This window comes from Bombus vancouverensis, chromosome 4 (genome assembly GCF_051014615.1).
Source record: "Bombus vancouverensis nearcticus chromosome 4, iyBomVanc1_principal, whole genome shotgun sequence".
Lineage (NCBI taxonomy): Eukaryota > Metazoa > Arthropoda > Insecta > Hymenoptera > Apidae > Bombus > Bombus vancouverensis.
This window is the reverse complement of record NC_134914.1, coordinates 12,663,334-12,681,821: the sequence shown is the minus strand read 5'-3', so window position 1 is coordinate 12,681,821 and position 18,488 is coordinate 12,663,334. Positions and strand designations below refer to the sequence as shown.

General features: G+C 29.8%; 3 protein-coding genes across 9 annotated transcripts in view; 1 reads left to right on the top strand and 2 right to left on the bottom strand.

The window, feature by feature from the left end:
* Positions 1 to 6,399, bottom strand: part of LOC117156536 (ATP-binding cassette sub-family C member 4) — a 15,914-nt gene extending 9,515 nt beyond the window's left edge. Inside the window, exons 1-2 of one of the 2 annotated variants that reach the window (XM_033333636.2) lie at positions 6,226 to 6,399; positions 1,095 to 1,643 (exon numbers count right to left, since the gene is read on the bottom strand). In XM_033333636.2, the coding sequence (XP_033189527.1) occupies positions 1,095 to 1,168 (74 nt within the window). In that variant the 5' untranslated portion in view covers positions 1,169 to 1,643; positions 6,226 to 6,399. Of the gene's footprint in view, positions 1 to 1,094; positions 1,644 to 6,225 lie in introns of those variants that run through there. The other variant, XM_076618180.1, reaches the window with a different exon arrangement.
* Positions 5,399 to 18,488, top strand: LOC117156541 (uncharacterized). 6 transcript variants are annotated; one of them, XM_076618201.1, is made up of 12 exons: positions 5,399 to 5,608; positions 5,896 to 6,053; positions 11,471 to 11,590; positions 11,804 to 11,913; positions 12,502 to 12,645; positions 12,724 to 12,936; positions 13,014 to 13,208; positions 13,299 to 13,470; positions 13,547 to 13,661; positions 13,822 to 13,953; positions 14,581 to 14,622; positions 18,189 to 18,488. In XM_076618201.1, exons 4-12 carry the CDS (start codon positions 11,816 to 11,818, stop codon positions 18,191 to 18,193), a joined length of 1,116 nt encoding a protein of 371 aa, XP_076474316.1. In that variant the 5' UTR covers positions 5,399 to 5,608; positions 5,896 to 6,053; positions 11,471 to 11,590; positions 11,804 to 11,815; the 3' UTR covers positions 18,194 to 18,488. The 6 variants fall into 6 exon arrangements, with proteins under 6 accessions (XP_076474316.1, XP_076474315.1, XP_076474318.1 ...); XM_076618200.1 differs by lacking the exon at positions 18,189 to 18,488 and adding an exon at positions 15,128 to 16,531; XM_076618203.1 differs by lacking the exon at positions 13,822 to 13,953 and having other exon boundaries at positions 5,402 to 5,608.
* Positions 6,816 to 10,857, bottom strand: polo (Serine/threonine-protein kinase polo). Its single transcript, XM_033333642.2, has 7 exons — positions 10,624 to 10,857; positions 9,988 to 10,212; positions 9,675 to 9,892; positions 9,303 to 9,598; positions 8,914 to 9,210; positions 8,239 to 8,639; positions 6,816 to 8,144 (listed from the first exon to the last, which is right to left on the bottom strand). Exons 1-7 carry the CDS (start codon positions 10,714 to 10,716, stop codon positions 7,947 to 7,949), a joined length of 1,728 nt encoding a protein of 575 aa, XP_033189533.1. The 5' UTR covers positions 10,717 to 10,857; the 3' UTR covers positions 6,816 to 7,946.

Below are 18,488 nucleotides of genomic sequence, written 5' to 3'. Positions count from 1 at the left end.
ATAACTCTTTGGCTCCAGGCTCACTTACAATTTTATTTGATATTTTAAACTTCTACGTATTAAAAAATGACTGCATATGACTTCATCTACAAGTAGAAAAATTGCAAATATTAATTATTATTGCAGTAAAATAAAAAAGAGGAAAAAGCAAAAATGTAATAGATATATAAAGTATTATTTCAACATTCTGTAGAAAATACATTGATTCCTCATACAAAGTTTCTTCTTACGGCCCTAACCAAGATTTCAGGCACTGTGTATATTCTTATTCTGTATTCTTCTATTTTTGTCAATTAATAATCTACGTATAAAATATATATTAGGTTGTCCAATAGTTTCTTTCGCTTTATAAGAAAATAATAGATGCACAATATTTTTTGTTTTAGATTATTTTATTGAATTATGTATAGTGCATTTCAAAATGGATCCACTGATCCCAATGATCCATTTCATCTATTATTTCCTTATAAAGCGAAAGGAACTTTTGGGACAACCTAATTTTTTAATAATAAATAACTGATATGTACATATGTACAGTGACTCAGTTACTTCTTGAATACTTAGCATAGAAAATTCTTATGTATACATTGTACATTTTGAAATTTCGTCACTGTAATGAGGCATGACTGTCATTATTATATTGACTTAATGATTATATGACGGCAAATTTCGCACCAATCTGAAAGTGTATATGAAAAACAACTGAAGTTACAAGATTAATTACTGCAAATATACATTTAGTAAAAAGAAGAATATACATAAGCATGTACAATTATCTTAAGCACGTGATAAACATTAAAAATGATATCTACTGAATATGGAGACATTAACATGACGGATAATTGATTGTTCAAGTACTTTAGTGATCACTGCGAAATTATGTATGAATTTATACTAAATATATTGTAATTTCTATATACATCTTCAGATTTATTTCAAATTTCACTAATATGGTTATGGTCGTCGGTCTTGTTACAGATAACATGTTCATAGAATGTTTCTACAAGCGATGAAATATTTTCATATGCCAATGTATATGTAATATATTTTTGTCATTAATTAACATCGCAAACTTATAATCGTACGAAACTTACCACCAAAACAACACCGACAGCAAGCTGGCCTTCACCCGCGGATTTGGTTTCGATTTTGAATTGCTCGAGTCCATCTTTCTTCGTATGCTGCATTAACTCGTCTTTCAAATCGATCCTTTGATCACTAATCGATAGCTATTCAACTGTTGACCGATTTTACGAGGAAGAAAACGAATCGCGAGCACTCGCATCAAAATCAAAGTCACACGATCAAAAATTGAGAAGATCTCCTCAGAATAACACGTTCTTATCGTTCAAGTAGCTTATCTGTTTAAGGACCTTCTTAGAGGCTAGATTAATTGCTAACTGATTGGGCAATAATTTAAAAATTGACACAATACAGACACAATAAGATACGATAAAAACTCTCGAAGAATCTTAAAGATAGTGATCAGTAAATTTACGATAATGTTATGGAAATACTTGACCGATAAATCTTGTTAGCCAAATCCGATGTAGATATCCAGAACGATAGTTCTCATCGAAGTTCTCTTGATTTCGCGTGAAACTGTATCGTGGAGAAGAACAAGGCACGTCTGGATCGAACACCTGTATTTAAGACAGAAAGAGATCATGTATCTGGACGAATTCCTTACATGTGTTCGTTTCGTCTCCTTATCTCGATACTTGCTTCGTCACTAATCAAACAGTGGCTGGAAGATTGTAACGATGTTTTTGACTTCTAAACGATGTGTTACACATCTGCATTTGATCTTACTATTCGATGACTGTATAAATATATATATACGTCACCCCGACATATATATATATATATGTTATTCAAAAGTTTTTCGATCAAAGGCAACAATACGAAATTGAATAATTTCTTATCTTGCACATGCTAAGTTCTACGAAGTTAAAATTAGAATATTTTTCAAATTAATCGTTTTCATACACAAGCATCTTAATATCTACTATTAATACATTGATCGGTATACGGATTGTTTGAACGTATCTGGAAATCATTTATAAGCCAGATATGAATTGTCCAATGGATTTATTAAAATATATACTAAGAGATCACTATTATATATGATCGATTGAAAATCATAATGTTGCAAGTCAAAATACTAAGAATATGAACTCACGTTCGTGTATTTTAACTTTTAAATGTATCCCCTCTTTAATTTCATAATTGATAAAGTTATAATTTTGTTCTCTATCAGGATACGTTTTTATTACTTGAAAATAATATGATCAATTTTTTTATAATAATAAATGGAGAATACTATTTTATGGAAGCTAGCAGCGAACTGACTTATATCAATCCACTTATATTACGAATGAATATCAGATAATAAATTATAAATGAGTAAAACTAGGCAAATGGAATGAAATAGATCAATATAATGGAATCTCATAAATACTTCGTTCATATTTTGTTCATTGTGTTTATTAAATACATCTATTATTACAGTGCGCACATTACAAATATATTATTACCAGAATTAGTTTAATAAAAATAATCATTATCTAAGATACAAGGTCGTTTGGGTAATGAAGCAAGTGCAATTAAAATGTAAAAATCAATAAATTCGACTTATAACTCGAAGAAAATGTGATTCGATACATTTATATTCTCCTGTTACTAATGTACATAACCTAACGGATTATCAGATTACCAAAAACGTTAAGTTATGCATGCATATATAAAGTTATTCGTCGTTCTGATTGTATCATATATGCAGCAATTATTTGATAATCAAAAATACATTAATGTACCACTTCACTTGCAACTCATTGTTTTTATTTGAGTCACATTATAGAATTTTACCGAACCCATATTGCAATTATAGATTACGCTACGATTTGCCGAAATTTTGAAATATTATAAATATTAATATTACACATATTAATCATAAAGTATTAAAGGTAAATCAAAGTATTTTATATCACTATGATATAAATACTATATTCTTCGAATTATGAAAATTCTTTTTATATTTTTGATTTGTGTAACGTACTTTTGTAATATATGTATTTTAATAAATTTTTGTATTTCAATAACTCAGAATAACAACTCACTTGATATAACTTAATAAAATAAATGTAATAACTTAATAAATTAATATACTTATGTATTTACTGCACCTAATGCATTATTATTTTCTAAATATATAATGTATTTAATACGTTATTAATGCATCACCTTGGACTTGTCTCTACTCATAAAATACTATAGAATTGAATCTTATAAATGCGTTGCGATCTAATTAAAATTCATTAATCGTGTTAAAGCGATGTGCTAAATTCTAATAAGTTGGGTAATGTGTTGTAACTTGCTGACGCGTTTTTAATTTCACCAGCGTAGTGTAGCTGTTCATGTAGTATAATATTGTCCAATCGAAGAGATAGAAATTAATGTAACTATGTATAATACATTATGTAGATATGAATATGTACATGGGAAGATAATGAGCTAACATTGTCAACATTGTTTCAATAACATAAAACACGAAGTACAGGAAATAAAAGATACTTATAATTATTTAGAAATTTGTAGAAATTCTTTTTTCAAATAAGTGTTTGTTATTTAACTAATTGTATGACTATTGACGTCGATACATATCAGACATGTATGTAGTTAAACATAATGACAAGAATGATGTCAGTCATCTTTGTTATTCATGACTCAATATCTAATTCAGTGTATGTAGTTGAAAATATTTGTGTAGTTGAACTAGATCTCGGCTAAATTTATTTGAAATAATAATAGTTTCTAAATAAATATTTCAATAATATCAATGTTAAATGTCTTCTAATTGATGTTATGTGAATAATTCTAATTTCAACCATCATTTAAAGTTTGAGATCAGAAAATCCTCGTGTACTTATGACTAAATTGTTGATGTTTATGCATTTATAAGGAATTTAAACGCGCAAAAATCTAGAGAATACATATAATATTAAAAAATATACAAAATTAGTTGTTATAATATTTTGATATATTATAGATAGAACAATGAAACAATTGTCTATCTAGATTCCATATTTTGTATTATATTTGTAAAAATATGAATTTACATAAATATCCGCACTCTACTTATAACAGATGTACGAAAATACAAAAAAGGTGATTTCTAAAATGCTAATTTTATTTATTTTGTGTATCCATATTTACAAGGTAAAGTACATATTAAGTATAAATTCGTCTCTCTGGTTCACGATACGCAAGGTTACCACGCGAATAGAGTGTATTCGTCATGGTTATTCAGCAGAAAATTTGATATGTCTACTGTTTAATCTTTAGGGATTACTACTTATATAATTTTACATAATCTATCCAAAATAGGAAATATTTCCAAAATAGGAATAAATAAAAAAAGAAAATTACATATACATATTACGTTATTGAAAAAAAGTAATATTTCTATAGTACATATATGTACATTATTTTCTTTTAAAACCTTCTTCCAAGAAATGCAGTAAATCAGCAATAATTTGACACAATAACTATACCAAGAGATTTATTGTATTCTTATCAGTTCCATAAACTTTCTGAGATTTTACGTGTTATCAGTGCAGAATACGATTTTACAATTTCGTAATGGTTTATGATATGCAATACTAATTTTTAAAAACCCTAGAAATTATTATTCGTGTCAAATTAAAACATAGAAAATCTTGTTTCGTAATTGTTGCTTTTAGAACAAGGAGAAAAAGACAGATGACGCTCCGTCAGCAAAGTTAAGGCTGCAATTCTCAATTCTACGTTATATATGCGGATGTGTACACAACGTGTCGTAAAACAACTTAGGACGAAGGTAAACGGACCATTATACCCCATCATCTTAAAGATTTTGGCTAATTTATGCAATCAAATTTATGCAGAATGAGAAGCCATGAGTTGAATGTGAAATGATAGTTAAATTATAACCGCAAGATATCAAATAAATGATTAATTATTTTTGGAACTTCTAAATAACAATCTTAATGTCATAATATTGTTTCCATGTATATTTCCATACAAATATATTTCCAAACTTAAAAAAAAAGTGTTTTTAACAAACAGTGACAATGATATCACAAAAATATAAATTAATTAATGATTGTAGAAATGAAACACGAAGGTTCATCGAGAACAATTGAAAGGCGTTATGCAACAAAAAGTCAACTCGACAAGTTGTTAGGACGAAACAACACCACGAAAATGCATAAAAAGAATTACGATACGAAATAACTTTCAATAAATATTTCAGCGAATGTTTTCACAAAGATGATAATTTTTCCAGCCGTTGTCGTCGTCTAAAAATAATCATTTCTCGTATTATTATTGTTATTAATCGTAAGCGGCGGATGCCTTCTAGTTGTATAACGTAGTCAGGCTAATGGTCGCATTAAATGATGGCAAGCAAAATTGTTATCGAGACAGAGAGAAGCTGAGAAAGGGTCAATTGTGTACGGCACGTGATGCGTAATGTTCAGCCTGATATATCACTATTCCTTTCAATTTGATTTAATACGTATAAGAACTACTACATATATAGCCAATCAACAACTCGTCAACATTGTAGGTTTGTAAAAGACAAGTCAAATTTTCCGGTTTCTTAGAAGTCATATAATTCTATCGCCTAGAGTACGGATTCTTACACATGTGTAAGAAATCTAAAAGAGCAAAATTGCACAGGATGCATATAATATACAACAATATATAAAATATCCTAAGTAGAATATATATTATAATAGATGAAGGACATGTCTGTTTAAATTCCATTTCTTTAGTTCTGTTTATAAAAATATAAAACTGTTAAAAACCCACAATCTACTTATGACGTTATATAAATTAACGTTATATTTCTAGGACGCATGCTCGTTAAAGAATTTCGCGGAAAACACGTGGTTTTCATCACACGCCAACTTGTCTTTTAGTTACCGATATCTAATGAGTGTAACTGATTCCAAGATTATTTTTTCAAAAGATATCAATTCTGTTAAACGAAGATATTTTCAGCTTAAGGGGTAAGAATGCCTTTACTTTGTACGTAGTAACCTTGATGTTAACATGGCAGCATTTCGTTCATACGATGTATACAATAGTTATGATTCAAAGAGGTACTTCGATCGAAAATAGTCGAATGAAATATACGTATACGAAATACGTCCAATAAGTGCTTTTACTCAATTTCTGTACCTGTACCGTTTGTCTTCTACCCAACGAGGAAACGTTACCGATGTGTGTCACATTCTACAAATTGGATCGAGTTACGAACTTGAACGAACCAAAACAACATACGCGTGGTTAGCGCAAAGCCTGCGCCACTACTGAATACAATTCTTGCTTGACTTTCCTTTGCTTGCCTTTACCTCTTCGTTCTGTGACGTATACGCAACACACCACTGCATTTAGCTGTCATTTGTCAATATAATAGGCTTGTGTACATTTCCTTGATAATAGCGTGTACCATTCTCTTTGTTATTTTCCATTATTTTTGTACTTTGATTAGAATGTATGACATAATTATACTTCTATGTGGATTGGAAATTGTTTAACTAAAAAATATCCTTTCTATTATGTAATATTTTCCTTTAAAATAGATGGTAGATTTTAAGTATTTCAACCTCATTTTGATTTTATCCAGAAATTTACTTTTTTATATTTTTTATTTAAATATTAATATATATATTATGGAACCTGAAAGATTTCAATTTTTATTTTCATTACAATTTTTAATTGAAAATTTGCAATAGAGATAAATCTATACAGTTGTAATAAAAATTATAAAAAGTGTGTGTATGTACATATGTACTTACATGTGTAAGGATATTATCTAGCCTAACCTAATTCAGACCTGTTTTAATTTTAATTGACGGCTGCGAAATTTGAAATTCAACAAGTTTAAGAATGGAAACACTTTATTTTATTTTCAAAACGATGTCATAAGCTACTTACAAAAATAATACTATCGATATAATTTATTATTTAATACAATAAATGCTTATATGATATGTATTGGGTATAGTGCCATGAGATGTTTGTATGCATGTATGTACATTTGTATATATTCGTTCCTTTCTTATTTCCATATATCTTGTTAAAGTAATATTTAGAATATGAATTTAAGTCTTATATAAATATTGTTATTCGTTCTGACATTCTATTTCACATTTCATTTTACAATTCCTTAAGTGCCGCACCCAAATTTTACAATTAAAAAATAATTTGTACGTTGCTCTTGCAAAATCAAGAGAATCAGAAATTTCAATACGTTTTCAATGGTGTGCAAGACGCGCAGACACACTCTATACACACATCAGTAGACCTAACTTTGGTCTGATGAAAATGGGGTGAAAAAGATTTGTTGTTGGAATATGTATGACTTGGAATATCACTGAAGATTAGGCCATTCATTTTTCCTTCCACATTATAAAAATAGACAAATGTTAAATTGCACTACTCCATCAAAACAATATTGACCAGCTAATGTTTTATTATTCTTGGTACGTATATGGAGTAACGAATATCGTGGCAAAATACTTAAATTTAAATGTTTGTTCATTCATAAAATTGTCAAAATACAAATTATTACAAAAAGGACTATAACCATAATTTAATTGTCCACATTAATATAAAAATTACGAAGGCTTACTTTAGCTATAAGAAAAAATCCCCTAATAGATAAGTTGTTTGCATGATCTGTATATGTTTTGTTTGGATGTTATAATATAAACACCTAGCAAAATTTCAATATATTTCTATAAAATAAAATAAAAATAAAATAACTAATTAGTCGTATTTGTTAATCGCTAAATATGAAGACATTATCTTTACTAAAAAAGAAGGACATAGTAGTTCTAAAATATACTGTGTATCAGAATTGTTCATTCCCTAAATCGATTGGCTTCAAGCTATGATTATCGAGTTTGGGGATTCGATAACATTAATAGAAGCTTTTCATAGGCGTACGCTAAATTTTTAGCCAAACCTTTACAACATCCGTTTTCTTGTATAGTTTGGAATCTATAAGTTTTGAAATTTTTCTCTGTGTCTATATATGTAACAGCTGCCATTAATGGACACATAATAATTTTTGTATGGTCTAGGAAATTTATCTGAAAGTGAAATGTTATAAATTAAATATTTTGTATTATATTCGAAAATTCGAAACTTAAACAGAGATATGACTTAAAATGTTTAGTTACTTACCTGTACTGTTCCATTAGTCAATTGCATAACTACAGCACTCTGTGTCCTAAACCACTGATGCATATAAGGTATCCTAGACATCGCATCGCATGGTTTCACAGCAACAGAGCTTCCAGCTTTCATCAAATGTTCTTTCATGTACTTTAAGAAGAAGTTCATTAGCCTCATTTTCTTATCTAATTCAGAGGGATATTCTCTGACTGTGTAATACAATTCATCTCCTTCGCGATTTATATAGTGGATATTGAAACAATTAGCCAGCATTATTAAACGAGTCCCATCGTTGAACATTACACCCACACCATCATCAGAAAGTTGGTATCCGAATCCATATTTATCCGAGTAATCAACCCATTTGCTTATCCAAAGTACAGGTTGCGCAGCAGGGTCAGTCATTTCATCTATACAGTTAAACATGTATATATACAGAACGAATTACATAAAATATATTTGTCAATTATTAGACCAATTATTTTATACAATATTTTCATTATTTAAATAAATGTTAATTTTAATGTATAGGAAAATGAAAGGGAGATGTGATTCGTGCCTGAGATTTCCATAAATATCTGATAGGGTCTTGAATATTCTGCATCAGGAAATAATTTCTGTCAGTATAAACGATAATTTCCATGCAAAACGTGATAATAATATTTAATCCCTGGATGACGGTACCTGTTGACGAAGTTGTCTCTCTACATGGTTTAGACTTTAATACAGCACTCAACTGCTCTCTCAATGTCTGAAGCATCTTTTTAATATCAAGATTCAGTTTTTGGACTTCGTTTATTGCATCCGCAGGCTTCGTTTTACGCGCCGGACTGTTAGGTACACGGAATACGAAGTCTTGTCCCTCTCCTCCTACATTAGTATTCATTTCAGATAATGGCTTACGTTGATTATGCATTTCCAGCAGGTCTAAGCGTGGTGCCATTGTTAAACATGACAGTGGTAAACTATGTGGCATAAAACCTATAACAATATTGAATAGATTATCAGTGAAAAATATTTCATACATATAATGACAATGATTTATAATTTTGACAAAACTTGATGTTACTTACCAGAAGAAAAAAATGGATCTTTAATTAATTTTGTTATGGAAGGGCGTTTGGATGGATTTCCTTGTAACATATTAGAGATCATGCTCATCGCAACTGTACCAATATAATTAGGAATTTTGTATTGGACTTGTTTTATTCTAGCGTAGGTTTCCCTTAAACTCGATGTTTCAAATGGAGGTTTTCCCACAAGTAAAGTGTACATAATGCATCCAATGCTCCATATGTCAACTTCATAAGAATGTCCAACTTTAGTTAAAATTTCTGGTGCTATATAATTAGGTGTTCCACACAGTGTTCTATTAATGAAATCAAAGTTAATTTTTCTATTACATTAAATGTTAAGATATATACTAAAATAAACAAAACAGTTACTTTTTACGTTCTCCTTCATGCTCTAGTCTGGTAGCCAAACCAAAATCACCGATCTTAACCTGCAGATCATCGCTTAAAAACAAGTTACCTAATTTTAGATCTCTGTGAATTATTTTATTTTGGTGCAAGTAATTTACACCATCTAAAATTTGCTTCATATAATATCTCGTTTCACATTCTGTTAGTGCTTTTCTACGTTTATGTAATTCCATCATTGACTAAAAAGTACAATTGTCATTTCATTTTGAAAAAAGTCTAATAAATAGATTATTTATATGTTTGTCCTTATATTTATCTTATATAGAATATTTACCCTTTTTCTGCACAGCTCCAAAATTATATATACATTCTGTGGATCGTCAAAAAAACCATAAAAGCCAACAATATTTTTATGGTTCAAAGTTTGATGAATTGAAATCTCTTGCGTCATTTTTTCTCTATGATTGCTCTTTGTGATTTGTGATTTTGGCACAATTTTCCCAGCAAATACACGATGTGACTTTGATTCTCTGATTTCGTAACATTTTGCAAAACCACCCTACAATAAAAAAAATGTATAAAATATAGAAAAATACTAAATAAAAGGACTAAAATTGTAAAGCATAAAGGACATACAAAAATGTATGATACAGTAACTTATTATGTTATACAATTTTATGTAATACAGCAAATTTAAACCAAAATCATCCAAAAATTTTTTTTATGCAGTTAATAAAATTAATGTTAATATATGATAAAATAAGAATAATAAAATTGTTAGTTAATTATACTACATATTTTATCAAGAATTTCACAAAACTTGTGGAAGAAAGTAATACATACTAACAGTTAGCATATACTGAACGAAAAATTGTCTGATTAGAAAAATCCCAAAGTTAAAAATGTTTAATTATTATGAAATTTCCAAGACAAAAAATAGAAAGATTTACTGTAGGAAGATATTACTAACTTTTCCAAAAAATCGTCCCTTGATATAACTTTTTCCCGAGTTTACGTCGTATATCACGTCAGGAATAACGCATTCTTTCTCATCTTTTGACATTTTGTACTATCTTTTTCGCTGGATCGTGCAGTATATTACAAGAAACGTCGTGTTCTAATTAATAATGCTCACGTTATTTGTACGTTCCACTAAAAAAATATACTCAGCGCTAACTTCCTTCTCAAATACAAATTTTCCTGGTTTTGTTATGCGCAAGACAAGCAACGGATTTCAATATTTAAATCTCAATACTTTAACCAATCCCGCGTTTCCTGAGCACATTACCAACTGTACATGGGTACTTGTTACTATACCTATAGTAATGTTAAATTATGTTTCTATAAAATTGATTGCTGTTCATTTTTCTTTAACAAAAATATCTAATATTCTACTTAACTTTAAGATTTTCTTTCGAATAATTAAACATATTTTAAATATGGATTAATTATCATAAATAATAAATTAATTAATATAAAAATTAAATAACAAATTTGTTATTAATTTTAAAAAGCACATTGAAAAGTTATTGAATATAAAACAACATAATATATAACAACATAAATAGAATATGACATTTAAAATGTTCAATAATTACGTATAATAATCTTGAAATTTTACATTTACTATTTTAAAAAAGAGAAAATTAACGACAAAAATTTTAAATAAAGATTATAAGAATAAAAATTTATATTTATGTCAAATTGAATTAAATTCAAGTTAAATTAAATATTTTCTTCAGTGAAATTCTTAACATAAGATTCTACATAAGAACGCATCGTAATGAAAAGGATATCCGGTAATGTCAGTACAATAGTATTGCAGTGGGGTGGTCGATGCTTCTTTTTCCGGCAACCGGCATCCATTTTCGTTATTGGCTTGTCTAAGGTTGGCGCGTTTAGCATCTATGAACGGATTCTTTAACGATAAGTGAAATGTAAGTATATTTTTAGTAGAAATGTAACGTGCATTTTATTAGAATTTTTTTTACAATTTATTTACCACTTTCTATATATTAGAGAAATCGTTGTGATTGAAAAAAACCTCGTGACTCATATTGAAAATATTGAGTAGCGTCTATGGTGTAATCAATGAAGACTGTCGCTTATGGAGAAATTTTACTGAATTTTACTCAATTACTCAATTTTAGATATACTGTTAAATGGAAGGTGCGCCAACCAGTAGAGGTGGATTTCGTGGAGGACGTGGTGGACCAGGCGGCCCTATGAGAGGACGCGGAGGTTTTGGAGACAGGGGAAGGTACGTGTGTATATATTTGCTATCAACTTTACCTATATGAAATGTATATAACCTGTGAATGAACCTCTCACTATCTAATTTCTAAATTTTTCCTCCAAATTTCTCAATTTCAACGTTAATATTACAAAGTAATGTTTCAGTATTATATTCTCCTTATATTTCCTAATTTATGGAATTGATCAGTGTGGCTTCCATAAGGCTCAAATATTGTAATACATGAAACTATTTAAAAACATATTATAGGAAACTTCTATGGATATATTATATCTCTGATGGGCAATTAAAAGGGTATAAGTCAAATGTTAAACAAAACAGATACTCTTGCTGTCTTTTGCTTGTGATTCTAATAATACAAGTCAATTTCCCTTTTTTCTTACATTTTTACCTAAGGTTCTAATAGTATATGCAAAATTCAACATTTGATCTTGCATTGCATCTGAAATATTAGAAGTGTTACTCTGCAGAACTAATGATTCTGACTTATACTCTTTTGCTTTTATCAGAGACATATAACATGATGTATTTATATTCTTTAATTTACTTTTTAAATAAATTGTAACATTCTATTATGTTTTTGATGTTCAATAGGGGTGGCCCTCCTAGAGGAGGTGGTATGATGAGAGGTGGCCGAGCTAGTGGACCTGGAGGTGGAATGAGAGGTGGACCACCTGGAATGAGAGGCAGAGGTGGTCCTCCTGGAAGAGGTGGCCGCGGTGGACATTTTCCTCCTGGGTATTTATATATGAAGTTATTTTTCATTTAATTATCTTATTGTATTTTTTTTTAAATGTATTTATACTGTTATATCAGAGGTCCACCAGAACCAGGAATGTCTAGTGGTCCAGGAGGTGGTGGACCACCACCACCAGGAATGGGAGGACCACCACGTGGTGGCAGTAGGGGAGGTGGAAGCAGTGGTTTCCGAGGTAGAGGAAGAGGTGATTTTGGTAGAGGTGACAATCGTGGTGGTAGTAGTAATTTCCGTGGACGGGGAATGGATAGAGGCAGCAGAGGGGGATCTAGGTAAAATATTTAATTTATTTTGAATTTAAAGTTATACGTACAAAAAACCATATAATTCAACTTTTATATATTTTCAGGGGAGGATCTGGTAGAGGTGGTCCAGGTGGTAGAGGTTTTGGAGATCGTGGAAGTAGAGGAGGTAGTGGACGAGGTGGCGGTGGCCCATCGAAAAGAGGAGGTGGACCACCAGGTTCGAGCGGACCTTCAAAAAGGCCAAGATTTGATCAGCCATCTTCACAATCTGCGAATGGTTATGCAACTCAACCACCGAGGTAATTATTATTTTTAATTAGCTCAGAAAATGTTGTTCTAGTAAAAGTGTACGATTTTATTATGTTTTTATCGAAATATTGTTGGGACAGTCAAGGTGGATATGGAGGAGGTGCCAGTAATGCTTATGGTGGAGGACAGCAGCAACCACAACAGCAACAGGCGGTAGGATACGGTGGTGGTTACGGATCGCAAAATTATCCTCAATCTTCATATCAAAGTTACGAGAGTTATCAGCAACCGCCAGATTATGGTCAAACAGCTGTAAGCTAACTCATATTATACATTCAAAATTAAGAGGAGTGGGAAATTTCTAAATAATGTATATAATTTTCTTCAGGGATATCCACCTTCAGCAGCTACTGATAGTAGGTACGGTGGAGCCCCTACTGTACCAGCTACAGGAGCTTTCAGTGCTGGTGATCCTTATAGCTATGGCAAAGCACCACCATCAGGTTAGTATATATGATAGTATGATATGAATTGTTTTATAGCTTAAATATTTTCATTGAAGTTGAAGAACAAAACAACTAAAAGTCTGTTACGCAAATGAGATAGAGGGCAATATTCCTGTTAACGTGATGGTGTAATTAATGTAATATACTGCGTGCACAGCCAATTACCAGCAGGAGGCAGTGGCAGCAGGGGGTGGGGGTGCAGGTTATGCCACTGTTAACCCTTACGATGACCGAACTTCTAATGCCACTTCTATGAGCAACAGGGGTGGTTACTCGACGCAACTTTATGGTTAGTTTTTTCCGTTGGACACCACATTTTACAACACGTATTTATCTTCTCCTCTGTTTCATCTGAAGAAAAGAGAACGAACGAAGGAGGGGAAATCAGTAATCGATAATGCCTTGTCCTTATAGTTTTTAATTATTAGCACTTGTTATGCTCAAATATCAATCGATTCAGACGAGAAACGTTTAATTATAAAGAAACTGAAATTTCTCTTTTTGTTTTAATTTTCTTTTTTTTCTTTTTTCCTTTTTTTGTTACATAAGAATAGATTTGGTTTCACTTTTTTCCTTAAACTTGTTGTTTGAAATCAAGAGTTGCGTTTCATAACTACTCCTATTAAAAAGAAAGTGAGAATAGAAATTGGTAAGGTGAAGAAAAATGTGGATATTATGAATATTTTCATCTGGATACCAGCACTCCAACACTGCCTCCTGCTATTCTTCATTCCAGAATGATACTGTACCTGAACAAAAAGATCTTAATAATTTACGAAATTCATTTTGATGTAGGTAAATAGTTGAACCTTTAAATTTAATGAGTTACAGATTTTTCTCGTCTGAGTCACATCTACATTACTCAAAGCAGTATCGTTAATCAGCAATTTGTAATTCATATTTATTATACTTGCAGATTACTCGAGTCAAGATGGTGTATACGGAAAACAAGATTATGGTAAGTACAATATACAATTCAGACGAGCTTTTTAATTTCTGAAAGGCAATGTTTAATAAAGTACAAAATACTTAGAACCGAGTTTAAACATATCATTAAGAAAATGATCATATTTGTTAAATAAACCGAATACTTGAAAGGCACTGAAAACGAAGTTCCATTGTGAATTTTTCAATTCATATAAATAAATTTAAAATGGATTAATATTAATTTGAGGAAGTAAAAGATTATAGGGCAGGATTGTTTTTTATACATTTCTAGAAACAGATACGAATATAACGATAAATCATAATTTCGGTAATAAATAATAACTATCAAACGAAGTGGCAAGTGCAGATACTGTGCGATTTGTTTTTTGTACAATTTAAAACAGAGTTAACATAATGAATAGTAGTGATAAAAAAAAGTGAAAGATTGAAAGAAAGAAAGTACAGAATCAGATTTAAAAAAACAAAACTGTATACTTAAAAAGATGATTGAACGGAGGAGCTATGGTTGTTTACAGGTGGCAGTGCTGGTTACCAAAACGCCCAGTCTCAGCGACGTTATTAAATTACACATGCAACTATTTAATTTTACACATTTAGATATTATTTCTTTTCCAAATTTAAAAAAACAAAGAAATCGTTCCTAGCGCGTGAAAAAGTTGGACAAATATCATTTGTCATGAACTGTTCTGTAATTAATAATTCGTAGAGAAGAGACTTTTACATTGAAATGAAGAAAGTAAAACGATAGAAAAGGATTTAAATGAATGTGATTTTCTATCTTTGTCGCGCGCATGGGAAGCTCATTAAATTGCGCATTAAGTGCAAACGATTGTTTAATTACAATTTAAAAAAGGAAGTATAAGTAACATGAGCGTTTTATACTTGACTTAATAGTATAGCATTCTACTTTTGTCATACTTGGCTAACAATATTGCTTTAGGATTAAGTTTAGTTGATGTACAGTTCATTTTCCTTTTTCTTTATCTTAAAAATCAACCTGCGATTCTAAAATATAAAATTGTAATTATTAAGGATAAAAATATTTACCTTATTTGTAAAGTCATTAATTGGTTGATCATTGTGAACACAGAAACACATAAAGCTCAATAACATTAACAGAATATTAGGTGTAGACAAATGAATATCTTATCATTCTGCGTGAAGAAAAAAGAAAGAAAACAATTGTATATTATGGTGTATTTTGTTTTACATTTAACTATGAAGTGATGAAAAAGAATCTTGTATCAAAATATACCGCCCCTGTTTTATGCGTTTAATAATGTGAATTTTTCATTCTGACAATATTTCTACAGGTAACAAATTTATAATATAATGAATCAGTCTTACTGTTGCGACATTTCATTTCGTATATACACATATACCTACATATATTTTTAATTTATGGAGCTCAATTTTTGTGTGAATTATGTGTAAAATGCTCTGCTTAGAGGTGACAAAAAAATTTTTTTGTTTTTGAAATATAAAATGAAAAATGTTAGAAAATTTAACTATAATTTTAGGAGTTTGTTTTAATAGTTATATAAGTAGTAATTGTATATTGGAATGTCACACCGGCAGAGACAATCAAAACGACATATTAATAATTAAAAGAAAAAAGATAAATATTTATATGGAATCAAGAAACAATGTATCTATTCAAGGCTCGATGTATATGAGTACGAAACATTTGTCCCAACCAATTGTGTATATTAAAATATAGAGTAATTATATAGGGCAGGTGATGTGGTTTTATATTCTGTTTATTACTATAAATTGCAATGAAATTGTCTAAACTATGTTAAAAGTTATCATCGCATGTCACTGGTATAGTGATAGTGAATCAATTTAATATTGTAAGAACTAGAGTAATAACAACCAAAATGAAAAGAAACTTTGAAACAAAGAACCATAAAAAATAATCAGTAATATTTTTCACGTTTATTATTTCCTCACCTTTAATATGAAAGACTATATGGACTGAATTACAAAGAACATTTGCCAATGAAAAGGGGGAAACCAGCAACTGCCTTAGAAAACCACATATACATTAAAAATAGTAGTTCAACTGAAAAGAATACAGTGTATTCTTATAACATAACGTAGGTATGAAACTTCTGTTAAAATCAATAATCTTTTGAAAAGCAAATCTTTTGTACATGAAAAAACTGAATGGAATTATTATTCTTTTTTATTTTATTGTATATAGTTTATTCAAAGGATATTTTATATTCAAAATAAAGTATATTATCAATATATATATATATATCTATATATAATAACAGTATTAATGGACAGTTCTAGACATATAACAAAAAAATTGACAAAAACTGAGTTTATTTCACAGGCGTAACAACAACCTGAGATACTTAGGGAACAGAATGAAAGAAAGAGAGAGTACCTTCCCTCTGTTACCAGCAAGGAGAATACCAATTCAAATAGCAATACGATATTATATGAATAAATGACGACTGATATGATAAATGTTATTAATGTCCGATGGCATCAGGTATCACATAAACGAAACTTAGAAAGTATTGTTTTTTCTGTTAGAGTATATCATATAGTATCTTTCATTAATTAGAATGTCTTTGTTTGATTTTTCTAAGCGATTGACCTGTAATAAATAGCGTTTGATCTTCTTTGTGGTGCACCTCATTTTTTTCATTCAAAATATTGTTGCAATTCTTTTTCAATGTAAATAGTCAGCATCACTTCAATCTATTGTTTTCCAAGTTACCACACGTAAAGACTTAGTTGCATCTTGTACATAATATATATATGATATAGAGAAAGAGAACGAAAAATGTTTAAACGAAAAAAAAAAAAGAAAAACGCAAATAGTATATAGAAATAAACAAACAAACAAAAACTATCAATGGAAAAGCAAGCAACAAGAGTATCGAATTAAATTTATGCTAACATGTATTACGATCGTATATATTAAAAGACAAATGCTCGAGTAAACCTCAACTCAAATTCAGGTGAGTAAAATAAATCTATCCGTTTTTTATAAAAAAAAAAGCCAGTCTACAAATTTATTACAAAGCAAATGTTAGCAAGGATAATAATAATAATTAGATCTGCATTTATCGAGTGTAAAGTGGAACTTCAAAATACGTAAGGTAATTTCATACATACTGCCCTTAAAAAATAAAGAAGATACAATTTAGATAATCAATATGATACACATACATCAAAAATTCTTATTTCATGAACGTCGAACCGCTTTATACGTACGATACCTGCAGCATATTTTTTAATCACGATAATGACGATAAGGTAACAATCGAAAGGTACGAATTGAAAATTCTTTTAAAGAATACATTACTTCACAAGAACCAAGTATGATTTATTGTGACGTTAACATAAAATGAAAATGAAAAAGCAGGGAAGGAATGTACCGAATATTTATGAAAAAGGAGTCTCAGAACATATGTTTCTATGATTTAAATTGATAATGAAATAATAACAATTCGAATACTAAATATAAATGCGTTAATAATAGGTATATTTGTAAGATTTCAATACTTCTGTGTTATCTACCACTTTCTAATTTTTTATTATTAATTTCTTTAGGTTGATAACGACTATGCTGTCACAGATGGTCGTACTACCAATTCAATGAGCCAAGCAACATCTGCCACATGACTGGCATCAACGTCCAAGAAGACTCCAGTGCTTTTTTGTATTTTACATTGGCGAGTATTGTAAGATGGCACGGACGAAATATCGTACTTTTCACATAAGTTATCAAAAGACTGAATTTTTGAGATTTGTAAGTTTATAATAATTGATTGTAATAATATGTCACATGATAAAAGAATACATATTTTTTTAAAAATAAAAACTTACAATTTATGCAGATGGCATAAACAA

Excerpts from the sequence above, each read along its gene's own strand:
- polo (XM_033333642.2), bottom strand. The coding sequence starts at position 10,716 with ATGTCAAAAGATGAGAAAGAATGCGTTATTCCTGACGTGATATACGAC. Across the intron at positions 10,213-10,623 it reads AGGGACGATTTTTTGGAAAA|GGTGGTTTTGCAAAATGTTA; the intron begins GTTAGTAATATC and ends TTTTTATTGTAG. Across the intron at positions 9,893-9,987 it reads TGGAGCTGTGCAGAAAAAGG|TCAATGATGGAATTACATAA; the intron begins GTAAATATTCTA and ends TGTACTTTTTAG.
- LOC117156541 (XM_076618200.1), top strand. The coding sequence starts at position 11,816 with ATGGAAGGTGCGCCAACCAGTAGAGGTGGATTTCGTGGAGGACGTGGT. Across the intron at positions 13,471-13,546 it reads CAGATTATGGTCAAACAGCT|GGATATCCACCTTCAGCAGC; the intron begins GTAAGCTAACTC and ends AATTTTCTTCAG. Across the intron at positions 13,954-14,580 it reads TTACTCGACGCAACTTTATG|ATTACTCGAGTCAAGATGGT; the intron begins GTTAGTTTTTTC and ends TTATACTTGCAG.